The sequence below is a fragment of the Clarias gariepinus genome, chromosome 1, assembly GCF_024256425.1.
Source record: "Clarias gariepinus isolate MV-2021 ecotype Netherlands chromosome 1, CGAR_prim_01v2, whole genome shotgun sequence".
Taxonomy (NCBI): domain Eukaryota; kingdom Metazoa; phylum Chordata; class Actinopteri; order Siluriformes; family Clariidae; genus Clarias; species Clarias gariepinus.
The window spans coordinates 22,048,637-22,066,049 of NC_071100.1; the positions used below are offsets into that span (position 1 = coordinate 22,048,637).

A 17,413-nucleotide genomic window follows, 5' to 3' on the forward strand; every position below is an offset into this window, starting at 1 on the left:
AAAATGTTTCTCTAGCCATCAGATTCCATCTGATGTTACGAGAGCATCAGAATGTCTTAGCTGGGTTACCACAGCATCACCATGATGTACAAAATCCTACTATAGTAAGTGGAAAACGGAGGAAAAATAGAGAATCACAATTCACCCAACCCAAGGAGACACATAAATCTCACGTGTATCAGAGTTTACATGTAGCTGATGGTTGGGATGTAAAGCCTGAAGCAACACTGCGAGGGGTCAAATATAACCTTATGACCTCTGACCTGCTGCAAAGTTGAAAGGAAAAACACTCAGAACCGAGTATCATGGAATGCATATCGTCATTCAAATGGAGAAAATTACCCTCAGGCAAACAGTGAAACTAAGAGAATACCAGGAACTTCTATACGTTTAAGAGAGAAATAAACCCGTGAGGAGGTTTCAGCAAGTTGTAATACTGCAGAATTTGAACATAATTGCAACTCCTGGATTTCTGTAATCCTGCACTGGTACAATGTCGATTGCTAAAAGCATTAAAACACACACAGACACACACAGACGACTAAGTTGAGTTTTGTTGACCTGGTGATTAATTTAAACAGAGTAGACTCTAAACATACTATTCCAGCACAGCAACCTTACATCTCCATAAAAAATTACAGAATTATAATTTAATGTTAGATTCTCCATAAGCATGACACAAATGAGCTTTGTACACCTTATTATTCAGTTTTTTCTTCTTACCAATTTTTTGTTGAAGCACACATATTTGAAAAGTTTCCTCCAGGTTTAAAATGAAATAAGCCTTTGAACTTTTCTCTCCCATGTCTTTGATCTTTCCTTCTAGGCCACATGTGCTACCACCTTTATAAGTAACAAGCAAATGACCTTCAGCTGCTTGATACAGCATGGCACACATGAAAAAAAATCATCTAATTTCACATGCAATATTTATAATAAACTGTGTGGTTTTATTATAAAAATATTGTGAAAAAAAAACTTGATATGATTAAATTCTGATGACTTATTTGGTTCAAGCCTGAATGCTTCAGTACATTTTTCCCCAATGGCAGGAGCGTGAAGAGTTTGTGTGTGGGTTATGTGGGATCATCCACACTGCTGGCAGCTTTGAGGATTTGGCATGTAGGATAAATGTCTCTGATGCAGCGTTTTGTCATATTTGCGACAGTGTTTTTTTTTTTTTTCTTTGTGCAACAAACCAGGTAGTAATATGGCTGCCGAGGGTGCCCCCAATGTGAAGATGGAAGGTCAGAGAGGTGGATCATTCCCAGCCTTTACATAAAGTATAAGGTACCAGTTGAGTCATGTGAACAGTTGGGATAGGATATACACTGGAGAAAGTTAAATGAAGAGGGCAGTAGGGTCTTGATGTTCCCCATGACAAGCTTTTTGAAGCACTTCATAATGGTGGGCCCAAGTGGTGAGTCAATGACATGAAGGCAGAAAGGTAAGGAATTCTTGAGTAAGGTGATGATGATGGCTATGGAGCATGTTGGTATAACAGCAACGCTCAGGAATAGGAAATATTGTCAAGTCCAGCAGGTTTCCATGGGTTACTTCTGTGTAGAGGTTTTACTCACTTTGACTTTGGTGAAACAGAGTACCTGCTCATTGGGAGGGTAGTCTTTCTTGCCATGTCATTCTTTTCCTCGGACCAGAACTGTTACAGGCAGGTGATGTCCTGTAGTTGGTGACCTGCTGTAAAGATGGAGTCTTGGATCCTCAGCAGTGGATGCAACTTCTCAATTATCTGCTGCTACTGGTTGGAGTGTATAGTGATGGTCTTGGAAACGATGATGTCAGTGATGCACTTGCAGATGTTGCTAGTGACTGATGCTGTCTAATACACCAAGTTAGTGGAGTTGCCATTGGTTGCAGCCCTCTTGAACATGAGTGTGCTCAAGTGCAGGGCACCTGTAAGCCAGGTTATCACCTGCCTCACAACCAGTTTGTAGCATTTGATGAGTGATGTGTACACTGGAATTAGAAAAAAAGAGATGTGGTCTGAAAAGACAAGGTCGGGGCAGGGCTATGTCCAGTATGTGCGATGAATGTTTGTCTAAACAGCACATTTGCTCCTCTTGTTACAAAAGCCACATGCTCGTGGAATTAAGGAGAATATATGCATATACTATAAGTCTTTCAGTTTTTTTTTTAATTACAGTGGAACCTCGGATTGTGAGTAACACGGTGTGTTCCACAAGAGGAGCAAAGCTTTTTAAGAAATCCTTTAATCGTTTAAAGTCCTCCCCTCGCTTTCACACACCCACACACACACAAACACACACACACTCTCTCTCTCTCTCTCTCTAATGGAAACACTGCTCTGTCGCAATTTTTGATTTTTTTTTTTAAATATAAAGTGCATTTTAATTTGTTTTATTTTTACTTTACAGCAGTGATTACTTAATAAAAACTGTTAAACAAACAAGTTTTATATTTTAGATTGTCCAAAGTAGCTACATTTAGCTGTGAAGACAGCTTGGCACACTCATGGCATTCTCTTATCAAATTTACAAGGTCGTCACCTGGACTTGTTTTTATTTCAGAAGTGTGTCTTCTCAAAAATTAATTTGTGACATTTCTTTTCTTTCAAACGTTCTTTAAACCACCAGTTGGCTTGTGCAGAAAAGGGGTGGGTACAGAGTCAATAGCCCTATTAGTGCTACTACAACTACTGAACAAATTCATATTATGTCAAGTAACCCTCAGCTAAGTAAAGAGAAAACACTGTCCATCATTAATGTTAAAAAACGAGGTTCTGTCAATTTGTGCAATTTACAAGTTTGGCAATTCGGTCAATTTGAAAAAGTTCAGTTGCCAAAACCGATGTGTGATTCCCACTGTGAAGCATGGAGGAGGAGGTCTGATGGTGCTTTGGGGGTGATTTGCTGTTGACATTGTTGGTGACTTTTTGAGAGCACACTTAACCAGACTGGTCCCATCTGGTTTGCACTTAGGGGACATCATTTGTTTTCCAACAAGACAATGACATCAAACACACCTCTCTGTTAATTAGAAGCTATTTGTCCAGTCCAAGAAGAAGCATGATGGAGTAGGATAAATCTTTTTGAACATCTGAGCCCATCTGGCAGAATTAACACTGGCCTTGGAGATTAACTGTGTGTCAAATCTGGACTATAAATCGAATATGACCCCATGACTTATAATTGACATTAGACTTTTGTACCAACATCTATAAGATAAGCAACTGCAAAATGATGTGAGGTGTTCGTGGTATGTAGTGGTTAGAATCTACAAATGGTCCAAGGAAGTACAATCAGGGAACCATCAAAAGGGTCATGGACACTCAAGGCTACTGATGTGTATGGGGAGTGAGCCAGCCTCCCTCATCTGATCCTACAGAAAGTGTAGCACAAATTGCTGAAAAAGTTAAAGCTGACTTTCACAGAAAGGAGTCAGAAAAGAGATTGCATTGTAGCTTGCTGCTGAACCTTAGACTTGTCAAAAGCACCTACACCATGGGCTCATGTCCATCAGAAAGGGTAATCGATGTGTATGTGCTGTGTCCTACCAGGCATCTAATGAGAGTGATCCAGCTTGGCCTTTTAATTTTTTTCACATTGTTTACTTATACCTTTTTTTCTACTTTAACCACAAAGGTGGTTAACAAAACTTCTTTCGTGACATTAAAAGGCTTGAAAACATAGGGATAGTTTTGTTTCAAACAATATGTATTTACAGCAAACTAAGTGAAATTATTACTGAATGTTATAGAATATGAAAATAAAATTAAGCTTTCCAAAAATCTCTCCCCAAATCATTACCTATTTTTGTTAAATATTACCTACACAGAAGTAACAAAACGGCCATTTAATTAGATTTCTGTTGCTGTGAGTGTCTAAACAGTTAACTATTTAAAGATTAAAGATGTTAGTTTTTTGCGATTACTTAAATTATGGTGAGAGAGCTAAATGCAGGAAACAAATTAAGCTCAGTTTTCACATAATCGCTATTCTGACTTTGATGGAAAACAAGATTACGTTTTATTAAATCACCAAGTACAGTATTAATGGGCTTTGTTAAAAAAAAGACATTTAGTCATGCTGATTTTTGCTTTAACCAAAAATGATTTATCTGTTTAAGAGCAATCTTAAAAAATAAAATAAATTTAAAAAGAAGCCTTCAAAGACATCAGATGAAGCCAAACCGATCAAATTAATCTATAGCAGGAACCCACCTCAAACCGCTGTATCCTGCATTCAGTAAATAATATTATTTGATTTAAGATATGATATATTTTATTAATAAATACTCGTAAAGAATTTCTTTTGTTCTTTAAACAGACTTGAAGCAGACTTTTGCTCTTGAACCAGAGCAAGTGAATTACCACTGAATCAATATTTATTAGCATTACATAAAGCAACATCTTTAAGGTGTTTTGTGTTTGAATAAAAAATTTTCATTAAAAGCAAACACAAACACTTCTCACTTGCAAACATCTGGACTTTTATTTATTTTTATTAAATCTTATTGTTGTTTAATTTTGTTCAAAATCGGTTTCATTTGTGGACAGCACAAATAGCGTAACTTTAAGAAGGGAGTGTCTAAGGACGTTTTAAAAGTTCTACAAACCTAGTTACTGTGTGTGTAGCGTGGCCTCATGCTGAGCATGTTTCAATAACCCACAGGGCACGTATGCATGGTGCATACACATGTGCTCTCTCTCTCACCCACAGGCATTCATTCACTGGAGGCCCACATTCTTTCAGTGAGTTAATTTGCATCAGTCGACCTCAATCTCTCAAGTTTAACCCAGAGACCTCAAGGCCTTACACATGGCAGTAGCTATTCAGTGAACTCTAGACTCATTGAAGGGCACTCAAGGAAATCATGGATTTGTCTTGAGAGTAAGAAAACATACATGCATACTTCATATTTGTAATTTGAGATTAAAATTTTAGATTTTTTTTGTTCTTTTGGAAAGCTGTATATATATTGTACATGCATTGACATGCTTTCAATAAAAGTGAATCCGGATAATTAATCTATTTCCTGACATTGTTCTGAAGCTTTTGTCTGGTTGGTCTCCGATCTCTTCAGGCTTTAGCCGCTTAAATTACAACTTTTCAACACTATTTCTGAACTATACCCGCTTTTAGTCATTTCTTAGTGGTGGACAGTGCAGCTGTTCTTAAATCACAGACCCCCTTCAACCGGCAACTTGTGGTCAATGTCAAACTGGAATGCAGTTTGTGGAATTTTGGTCACACAGTGTGACCTTTAAGGTCACCGCTTCCTTCCCTTTCACATGACAGGGGTCAAAGCTGAAGTGAGGAAACAAGAAGGACAATGAAATGCAAAAGAAGAAAAAATGGCACAGACAATATTTGGTAATGCTTTTACATCTATAGGTTGTGTGAAGCATCAGTCGAGAATTATGTTTGTTTGTCTAATTAGCAGACCTGCCTTTAACTTGTAAAATTGTGCATTTAATTTGTAGCACATAAATCTAATTTCTTATCATCACACACAATAGTAGGATTTAAACCTACATATAAATAACATGTTTATAACATCGTACACAGGTTATACATACAGCACGGGCACTTTATTGTCTATTTTTTTTGACAGTGTCCAAGTTGATCAGCCTGACTCATCTTTGTGCTGTATGCGCATGCGCGTTGGCACACCCGTTGCTCGCCGCAGGTGCTGATGCTGAGAAAGGAGAAGAGAAATTCTTTTCATTTTTTTTGCGCACAGAAATATATTCGTTTCCCAGAAAGCCGCCGGTGTTTTGGACATGCGCGGGATTCCTTAACGTCAACCACACCACCAGAGGAGCTTTCTCACCCTGCGCGTTGATTAGGGGGAGGGAAGCAGGAGGGAAAGATCCAGTTTCAACTAGTTCCGTACAATGCGCTCGGAATGCATTGAAATCACGGCTCTTTTGAGGCTGATGGACGCGATGCGTCACTGAGATAACGAATGCATCATCATCATCATCATCATCATCTTAGTTTTGTGATGTGAGAGTTTACCGAGTGCATGTGGATGTGCCATGTGGCGAATCAGCAGGCACTTTACCCTTATATGTGTCATAACTTTAACAAATCTAAACATCGTGCTATGTATTTCCAATAGTGCGCTAGTGTGCAAACATCTGCTTAGTGCTTAATGTGCACAAGCCGTCCACGAGGAGAGACGGGAACCCCGTGCATCCGTCTGCACGAGGAGAAAAGGGCGGGTTTGGGCGCTGAACAAAAAAAAAAAAAAAAAAAAGGAGGCACTGCAGTGCAGCAAAACCAAGCTTTATCTCTCTCTCTCCCTCACACACACACACACACACACACAGGAGAACCATCAACGCACGGACTGGGGAAACTCGCCTCTAACGCACAATGCTCTCCATCACCGGAGCGCGCGCCAGTGCAAACACATCTCCCAAGTGACGCAATCACAACACTACAACTATTTAAATAGGATCATTTTGAACATGATGACGCATCCTGATTTAACACCCCCAACCTTCCAAAAAAAAAAAAAAAAAACCACCCCCACGCACGCGCACACATGTGCACGTGGAGGTTTGGCCACATAAAGCCGGCAGGAATAAGTTTCTTGGTATCAGGACATCGCCGCTCTGACTGCACTACTCCTCTGAGCGCCATGTGGCGGACGCTTAGCGCCCAATCAGCAGGAGGAGGAGGCCACGCCCACCCCGGAACCTGAATGCACCCGGCACATCCCGCTATATAGAGCGCGTGCGCTACGCCGGCATCTCTTTGGTCGTGAGAGAGCTCAGGGTTTGCTGCGCCGCATTTCTCTCGCCCTCTGTCTCTCTCTCTCTCTCTCTCTCTCTCTCTTTCCTTTTTTTGGCTTTCCCTCCACATTCCAAAAAAAGGGGTAATAAAATCAAAACAAACAAAAATATATTACCGCACTTATTATCGTTTTTTTTTATTTATTTTATTTTGTGTTTCATTTCTCCCCGGTTTCAGTCCATCCGACGCCACTTGCATGCATTGTTCGTCTCCCAAAATGGTTTGCGAGACTAAAATAGTTGCGGACGACCCCGACGCCATAGCCGGGAACAAAAAAGATTCCCTAATCGTTTCCTCGTCGCAGATGTGGACGTCGGCTTCCGACGCGTTCGAGCGCAAAGACGCCAACAGACGCGAGCAGGTTGTAATCCGCGACTTCACGCGCGCCGATAACGCGGAGACGCGCCGCATCTTCACCGAAGGCATCATGGAGAGGATCCCCAACACCGCCTTCCGCGGACTCGGACACCAGCCGCACACGCAGCTCATCTACGCCCTGATCACAGGTAAGAGGAGTCAGGGGCTCAGCCGGAGGAGATGCAGCAGATAGCGCGCGCGCACACACACACACACACACACACACACACACACACACGCAGAGTTCACAGAGTCTGTACAGAGATCAGACACACGACTGAGTGTGAGCACACAAAGGAACCGGCGCACAGAGAGAGAGAGAGAGAGAGAGAATGAATGAGCGTCTCTGCTGCAGCGGATGTGTAGGCTCTAGAGCTCCTGCGTGGGCGCTTCATTCTCCACTTTAACGTTTATTATCTCTCTCATATCATATCTATTATGGGAAATTTTGCAGAAACCCAATAAATTTCCAAATTTGCCTGCATGTCTTATTTATACAGTGCAAACTATGATTCAGATTCCCCCTGTCAGTCTCTCTCTTTCTCTCTCACACACACACACACACACACCTCACTCAGTTCAGTTCAGCAATGCTTTATTGGCATGAATGGTAAAATAATTACATTGTTTCCAAAGCAGTTATAAAACATTATATGATTACCTTATAACATCGATCTGAATTTATAAGCATATATAAACATATGAGATATGAAAGAAAGAGTACCATGGAATAATGAACACTCACTCACTCTCTCACATCTTAAACACACACATCTCATTCAGTCACTCTAATAGACACACACACATTTACAAAGTGTTTCTCTCTCATGCATACACACTCAGATTCAGTTCAGAGGGGCTTTATTGACATCAATGTAAAAAAAAAATACATTGTTGCCAAAGCAAATATAGAAGATTGATTACATTATAAATAACATGTCTGCATTAATAAACACATATAAACATTAAATATAACTCACTCACTCATTCGAATAGACAAACTTAGAGGCGCTCTCTCTTTCTCTCTCTCACACATACCCCTTACTCAATTTAACAGACACACAAACTCACCCACTCTCTCTCTCATACACACCTCACTCACCTCACATACAGGCACCCGCAACCCCCCCCCCCCATCCCCCCCCCCACCTTAAACACACTCTTAAAAAAGAAAAAGTTTCTCTAAATTGATTCTTTGTGGTGCCTCATTTATGGCTCTACATACACTCAAATACTCTTCTTGACACTTGCTTGCTAAATTTACTGTACACATTTAACATTTAGTACAATCTTACAGTAACAAAGTGTTAATGCACCATTCCTCGTCACTGGAGTGCTCACCTTAACCACCTTGATACCTTTATCAAGTGGCTAGAATGGTGCATGTGCTGTACTTTTAAAGCTAAACGTAAATGCAGAAACAAGGAAACATGCTATTGTTTCTGTGGAAGATATCTCTAAAGTGTTACTCGAAAGAAGTAAGTATTGTACAATACTGTTCCCTCATGTATTTTAAATCATTCTCAAACAGGAACTACTTTCACATTATTTTAGAAATAGATACTAAAGTTAAAGAGAGATGGGAAGATGTTTAGTTGGGATACATCACCAGTTATAAGTAAAGTTAAAGTCCACAGGTAAAAGCCCAAGAAGTGCTAGATGGAGACAAACCGCCACAGAACCCCTATAACCAGCCTTTAACCTGGCTTAAGTTAAAAGATGAACTGCTCTCCTGAGGAATTGCAGGTATCTGTTAAAAATTCCACATCGAGTGTGTGTGTGGGTCGTTTTTGGCAGATAGTCGGGAGTTGGGATGGTGGGAGTTGCACCAGTGTGTGTTGTGTTGTATAGTCACTGCTGACTAAGGCAGCATGCAGTTCAGGCTGTAGTTGTGCACTATGGTGCACTGTGTGTGTGTGTGTGTGTGTGTGCGGGCTCGCAAGGGCGCCCTCGTGTGTTCAACCCTCATACGAATACAGCTGCACCAACACAAGTTCACATATTCCGCTCATGGAAATTTCATTAGTACTGTTTAAATAGCTTTAAACTAGTGATGGGAAGTTTAAAGTTCATTTTAGTGACTCAGTTCTTTGAATCTCGTTCATCAAAATAAACAAAATTTTTTTTTGAGTCATTTAGTTAATTTAGCTCTTTTGATAAGAAATAAAATAAAATGTTGCATTTTCAATGAAAAGACCCCCAACACGTCTACATACACAAATTTTGGCTATAGTTCCAGTAATGAAAATATTACAATGCAGCCAAGGACATATTATAATAAACAGCATGAGTAGCTTACCTCTCATATCTTCCAGTCTGAGTCGTTTGTTCTTTTGAATCTATTGCATCGCATAGAGTCTATGGGAGTCACGTGACAAAAGAACGAACGACTCCTAGTAGAAGAGTCATTGAGTGCGCACAGTAGAAAATGAACGAATCACTCTCCGGGACTACTCGTTCTTCTGAGTAACGTTATAGATTTCGTTCATGAACGACCCATCACTACAACACACACTGTTTCATCTCTATAGTCAGGACAACTGTTTTAATACTGATAAAAATGTGGACGCCATGTGCTTTCCTGTTGTGTCTCTTTTTTGTATGTGTGTGTCTCTCTCCTTTTCCAAAAATCAAACTTTGTGGTTCTCTTTTCTGACAGGTGACGTTTATTTTTCTTCCATTTCTCCATAGTATTGTGCTATGTAATGACCAAGTCCATCATGCTGACATGCTGCACACCTTTCATTCTAATGGGAGCACGCTATTACTATAGCAGAAAAGTCATCCTCAACTACTTGGACTGCGCACTTCACACAGATATGGCCGATATTGAGGCGTACTACATGAAGCCCACAGGTAAGAAGAAAACATGGTAGTGAAAACAAGTAGAGGTTGGAAACAAGTCCTTTTGTGTTTGAAACTGACAAAATTTGTATCTAAAAGGATAAATTAACTAAATTCCAAACAAATTAGAGTTCATTGAGCAAAAACAGGCACTCAAAAATTAGAAAATCCAAAATTTTGTGCTGTTACCACAGACCTGTTTAGTTTCCCCAAGTATTTATGTCTGTCTGTATCTGTATTTAAAAATGGGTGTGGCCTGAACTTGACAATCTTAACCAGATCTTAATCCTTAATCACAAAATCTAAACTTGGCCAGATCACATGTATTACAGGGTCTGTCTTCTTTAAATCCGCACCATAATTTTTCAACACGACTGAGCATAAACTACACACTAGTGCTCTTGATTCTAAATCAATATCATGATTAATTCAATATTTTACCTCGATTACGATTAATTAACTTTTTTTTTTGTCCTCATAGTTCACTGACAAGCTTTTTACTGTTAAAGGTGGGATTTAAAAAAAAATATTTCCCTATGATTTCCCCCAATGATTACCCATCTCTATAAATGGTAACACTAGTACATCTCACTTCTAGTCATTGTCTTTTTTTATTTTTTTTACATGTGATACACAAATTTCTGTCTATGGCAGATCTGTATGAGTTAACTGTCTGAAGTGCTGCTTTAATGCAATTGACGTATTAAATATGTAGCAGCTTGGACCTGCCTCACTGCTCATGAATCTATCGATCGATGTGGGGGGGGGGGGACATATATTGCTGAAGCACTCTCTACTGCCACATGAAAGTACTGGTTTCTGCTCAAAACATTACCAAGCACCCATTTAGCTTAGTTTTATTTTAGATTTATGACCATGCTTACTAGTTTCAGACGAGAGCAAGAGTCCTGATCAAGGAAATGATTCAGCATTTAATCTGTATGGTCGCATGGCAAAGATATTACTGTAATTAAATAATATTAGGGGGCTGTGTGAACAATAATAAAGTAGTCTATTCTGAGCGCTATTCCTGTGCAAAGCCCTTGCAAACTCATGAGTGACTGCCCGTTCTTTTCCTGCTGATGCGTCACTCTAGTTTGCAAGTCACCCAGTAGATGAAATGATGTTGATCATCTTCCCATGTGCTACAGTGATAATTATTAATCAGTTAACAGGGAATGTACACACTACAGCTCACAAACAGCTTGCGCTTTATGATGACGCGTGTGCGTCGGAGCAATAAATCAGCAGCAAATCCCTGGAGGCTGAGTCAGGTCGAGTGGTCCATGTCGTACATCATCCGATCCCTGCACGATTTACCCAATCAATACTCTAATCTTATCAGCACCATTTATATGTGGACAAAGGAGGAACCTCATTTTTCTTAAAGGCCAAGTTCATAACAAAAGAACATGTATGAGGGTTTGTGCTTATGCATAACAGCAGGCTGCCTTTTTTCCGGTTCCTGAATCCTTTCTATTTCAGTATGTCTACCAGCGGGAGAGAGAGATCAAACAATACATCCCCTCCTGGGGAAATCAGCATCCCCGACTCCAGCTGTAGTCTAGCACACGGTACATCAGTCGGCTTCCTGCAGATCCCAACAGTAAAGTCTATAATATCGGCCCTTTTATTCTCAGTGGTCTCTATCGAGCTATACACGGAGTAACACTGTAAACTCCACACCACTGATGAGACTTTGATCAAAGAAAAGCGAAAAAGCAGAGTCTGTTGTATTTGTCTCCTTAAGGATACCACCTGATCATTCTCCTCAGAATATCAGCCCGGTACAGGTTTCCTATTTTAGCACAGATATAAGGAGGAAGGGAAGTGTGTGTTGGGTCAGGAGATGGGGGATGGAACGGAGAAGAAGCTGTGAAATGGTTTTGCATACTGGCAGCATCCAGACAAAGAAATCTCCCAGAGGGACCTCTCTCACTTACTGTCTCCATCTCTCTTTGTTAATGTGAAAGCCTGAGTCTCTCCATCTCTTTGCTAAGCTGTGGCATAGGACTAACTGAATTATCTGTCAGGCTTAGAGTGAGAGCGAGAGAGAGGGGGCAAGAGAGCGAGAGATGTTCCTTTAATGTTGCAGCTTTCCATTGCTTTTCAGTTCCCTTTGATTAGCTTTACAGAGAGCTAATCTGTTGGTTCACAGGGCAGGAAGAATAATGCTGTACTGATAATGGAAGCATAATGGAAGAACGTTTAAGAACAGAACGTGTCAGTCTATTAAAATGTAATAGAGCAATAACTATAGGAATGTAGGTGAAAATCGAGTTTAAGTCAGGAATAACAATATATAATAATCGAATCCACCAGCTACGTCTTCCATGACAGTAAAGTCGTTCTCTTATCTGCTTAGGAGCTGATGTTATTTGTGGGAAAAACGCTAACATTTGAGTTTTCCCAAGAGTCTTTATAGGTGTGGCAAGCGAATTATAGACATGTAAAGACTTCAGGCAAAAGGAGGATCAGGAGGATCTCTCAGGCAAAGTTGGATGAAGCTATGGAATGTAGCCGAACCTGACACTGGCATTAAAGCCTGCACGAATCAGTGTGAGATTTACATTCACCTGTGCTGTTTTTTATGTTTTTTAACCAGGTTCAAAAGATAGTAAATGGATTAAGCCTGGGGCAGTGTGCGTTTCAAAGCATCAGCTCTTATGACACTATTACTACGCTGTAATAATTCGATTTAATTAAATTTTATTTGTATAGCGCTTTTAACAGTTGTCGTTGTCTCAAAGCAGCTTTACACAATCAAAAGAATTATTTAAGTTGGTATGGAATGTGACTTGTGTAGATTGGACTATTGTAATAAGCCAAAGTGGCTGGTATTAAGCCTGCACCCTGTGGAATAGGTGAAGTAGGGTCTTGATTTTGGGGATTGCCTGCGCCTGAATCTCCTCTCACATGCACATTCAAGCTTAAATAACATTAGTTAGATTGGTGTTTTATTTTACTCAAGAAGAATAATGCTGCAAGAAAATGCCAGACAGTTCTCTAATTTATAACAGTATTTAAATAATAATAATAATAAAAAAAATCTGCGGACTGACACATAAGTAAAGCACTGTAGAAGAGAAGTGGGTGCAGTAAAAAGCTGCAGTGCACAGATATTGATATTTTCAGTCTAACAAACTAACACACCTACTTACCCTTGAAGTATTGTGTGTGAGTGCACAAGTGGGTGTGTGTGATGCGATAGCGATACAGAGGAAGAGCTCATGAGGGAGGATCAGATGGACAACTCTAACCCATCATGGTTTATCTTTCCGAGTTTGTGCTGAGAACACTGATGTAGAACAGCGTGTGTGTGAGTCTAAACTGTATAACACTCTGCTGTGTGTATTAGGCCATATGTACACGTGGGTGTGTGGTATGATGGTGTGAAAGTGCTGACTTGGCCTTGCTGGAGTGAAAGTGATGGGCTGATCCATATCCTATCACACTCCGCTTCCTGTGGCCCACCCACACAGGGGGAGGAGCCTAAACGACTGCAGACATGCAGCATGTTGCAGTGTACGGAGCATAATATATAATACAAGTATAATACATGAGTAATAATGGGCGAGAATTTCATAAATGCATTGTTTAAGGTCATGTGTAATGAAACCTTTTCTAATCAGTATGAGGGTGTGACTAAAAAATCTTCCCATGAAAAAAGTTTCATGTTAATACTGTAGAAGTGTATAAATCTGATTATGTAGCATGGTTTACAAGATAAGACAATTTTATAGCGGTTTTGAATATAGACAAGTGACATAATATAGCCATTTTAAAAATACTGTATTTAGACAACCAACATGTGGACAATAGTTCATCTCATTCTTCTTATCCACGCCTCCATCCCAATATACATTGAATGCATGGTATCAGTTTCCTGCCAACCCTCCTTACTCGAGTTCCAGTAAAATCTTTACTTCATTAGTCATGTTCCAGTCCGTCTAGTCCGGCGGTTTTCAGCACTAACATGCTCTTGTTATGTTAAATGCACGCGTAGTAGCAGCTCCAAATAAACACCCCAGTCATAGATATGATTTTCCTGGCATAGATTCGAACAAAGCAGATGGCAGGCACTGCCTCAGACCTCTCTCACACACACAGACACACACACACACCACGCCCACCCAAACTCTGCACAGTCCCCCTTTATCACTGAGGTGACAGGCAATGTTCAGCACCTCCTGTCTGGTTTAATCTCTGCGCTCTGGACACAGACATAATAGAAACAGCTGGGTCTCAATGCATCTGCACTTTGCAGCCTCGACTAATTTAGTCCCTTGAGATGGAGGTTCTCTCATTACACACAGAATGTTGTGTGATCTCATTTAAAAAAGACAGATTACTGACAGCTTTATTTGACTTTTTTTTTTACATTTGTTTTTTAATAATACTGAATATCTCATGTCTCAGATGCACTGCTAGTGATTGTCATAATAATTTTGTGCCAAGTTGTTGATGGCTTGATGATGCCGGTGAAGATCTTTTTTGACTTTATTTACACCGTGCCTTTCTTACTGTATCAGAAAGGGTATGTAATCTTTAGGATTTACATTCAGACAAACACCATGACGATTAAGCATAACAGCTGAGCAAACTTAGGAGAGGTTTAACTGTTTTGACACCTGATTCCTGTTATCACAGCGTGAACCCTGACTGTTAAATGTATGAGTGACCAACCGAAAAAACAAAAACAATTTTTTTTTTTTTTTTTAAAGGGATACAGACATAATTTCTTCGAACTTTACAGTCACAAATATGCATCTTCAGCAATAATAAAAGTCTTCTTTTGGGTCTCATATTACTGTGAGATTTGATTAAAGCCCTACTCAGACTAGTTCACATTTTACACACAGTCTCTAAAAGGAGTCATCAGAGAACCCATTCCTCTGGGGGCGGGGAAGGGGAGGGGGTTGGTAAATTATTTCCTAACACAGGTAAAGGCCACATATAGGGTACAGTCATGTGATTTACTAATGATCAACCAGGATCGACTCGTATGATAAAGGTCAAAATAATCAGTATGTATTTAAATGAGCTGTATTGGTGTAAACACACGGCAAGTCTGTTTTATATGGAAATCGCTCACCTTGTATGAATCGATTATAACTACTGCAGGACATGTTGTGTAACGGACACAGACCCTGTCTGAAAATCTTATCCCGTCTGAATAGGGCTTAAGAAATTTACATTTCAAAGCTCATCACTGATGAGTCCGGTCTCTCTGAATTTCGTTATAGTGTGACAGCACCGTGCTCCTTCTCATACTGGTCTCTGTTTCTAGTAACAGTTCTGTTGGGATTATGTAAGCATGGATGTATGGACTTTATCATCCTGTAACGTATTATTAAAAATGTGTCTTCACATCTACTTCTAGTTGGATCTGCTTCGTCGTAAGCGAATGCTGAGTTGTCTGCGGTCGTGTCTCTGCAGGTTCTCGATTCTGGGTAGCAGTGCTGGACGGTCAGGTGGTGGGCATCGTCGCGGCACAGGGGCGGGAAGACGACAACACGGTGGAGCTGCGGCGCATGTCTGTGGACTCCCGATTCCGCGGGAAGGGCATCGCCAAGGCGCTGGGGAGACGGGTCCTGGAGTTCGCGATGCTCAACAACTACTCGGCCGTGGTTCTGGGGACGACGGCGGTCAAGATGGCCGCCCACAAGCTTTACGAATCGTTGGGTTTTCAAAAGGTGGGAGAGACTGAGAATTACACTCTGCCAGGAATGAGCCGCTCGCCGATGGAAAGGCTCTTCTTCCAGATCCGCTACAGCCGCTACCGGCTACAGCTCCACGAAGAGTGAGAGGGAGAGCGAGGTCGAAACGAAAGCGTGAGCGAATGAGGACGTAAGAAAGCGAGTGAGAGTATGAACACCGACCACAAACCTTAAAACACTTAAACCCAATCCACCTCTTAAACCTTAGGTTATTAGTATTATTATTATTTTTTAATTACAAATGTTATTTCTACCACTATTTTCAGTCATTCTTTAACTGTTTTACTTTTTCCATTATCTTTTTACCAATATCGCCTCAACCTCCAAAATAGTGTGTGTGTTTATGTATGTATGTACTGTATGTATGTATACACACACACACACACACACACACAAACACACACACAAAAGTAACAATAACGGCCTTAGTTTAACGAGTTAAATGCCACGCAATGAACCAAGGCAGTTGGTCGGTCCGTCAGACTCTCTTTAAATCTGTTGTAAGGGCTGATCTGATAGCTAGCACTGACTTTTTCTCAAAGATGACAGAATGAATGGAGAAGTGTGTACAGAGGAGAGGAATGCAGTAAAGATTCTCTTTCCAAAGTCACACTACTCTTGCTAAAATGTACACAAATGCAGGTTGTGAAAGACTGGTAATGACTCTAACGGTCAATTGATTAAAGCACAGCAAGTTGTTTTTATGTCTTGAGAGCAAGAAGAGAGAAAGAAACGGTAAAGTTAGCACTTAGTCAAGGTACTCCAAGTTTAATAGCGCAGATTTTAACTCGGAGTTACTTTCTCTCTCACACACACACACACACACACACACACACACTCACACACACTCACACAGACAGACAGACAGAGTGCTGGTTTTACTGTACAGGAGGTATCTTACTATACATATATATAGTAACTCATATTTTGCCTCAAAACTCCTGTTTTTTGGTTTTAATTACAAACCAGTCTCTCAATTTCCTCTTTATTTTTGTCGCTGGAACAGATCAGATGTTGCACAGATTGTATTGCTGTATAAGGTCTATATTGTGTTACGTCTTAATCTTACTAAAATACCTACTTGTTTAAATGTGAGTTAATTGACCTCGATGAACAAGATATTAATTTGCAGTCAGTGAAATTTGATTTGACATTCACATATAAAAAACCCCGAAAACTCACATTCCAAATTTCCATTTAAACATTACCAAGTTTGCACGATGCAAAACGATACTGCTGCAGTATTAATAAATGTGATTGGCGTCTAATATCGCTGTATTTGTTGGTCCGAAACAAACGTGAGCACAAAATTCGGCTTTGGAGAAATTGACTGCATTTATATTTTAACTAAATATGGAAAATGTAAATGTGAAACATTTAAATACATATCTATAACAGATAAAAAGAAAAATCTCTCACCATATCCATTCTCCGATGTCAGTACCAGCAGTGGGAGAGATACAAGCCACAACGAGCCTCATTTGTCAAATGTTCTTGTATAAAGTTAAAAACTAAAAGCGAAGTAACATAGTGGAAAAAAACAACAACAAAAGCAACCAAAAAAAAAAGCAAAAAAAAAAACAAAAACAAAACAAAAACAGACCCTTGACCCTTGCTAATTTTCCCTGACTTGACTTTTACCCATCCATGAAACTGACTGCAGCCCTGGGCCAGACCCTCCCACACCTTAACCCCATAACACCCCAT

At 40.1% G+C, this 17,413-nt stretch overlaps 1 protein-coding gene across 1 annotated transcript; it reads left to right on the forward strand.

Moving 5' to 3' along the window:
- Positions 1-6,863: 6,863 nt before the first annotated feature.
- On the forward strand, positions 6,864-16,056 carry nat8l (N-acetyltransferase 8-like). Its single transcript, XM_053509152.1, has 3 exons — positions 6,864-7,291; positions 9,834-9,998; positions 15,426-16,056. Exons 1-3 carry the CDS (start codon positions 6,982-6,984, stop codon positions 15,791-15,793), a joined length of 843 nt encoding a protein of 280 aa, XP_053365127.1. The 5' UTR covers positions 6,864-6,981; the 3' UTR covers positions 15,794-16,056.
- The last annotated feature ends 1,357 nt before the right edge of the window (positions 16,057-17,413 follow it).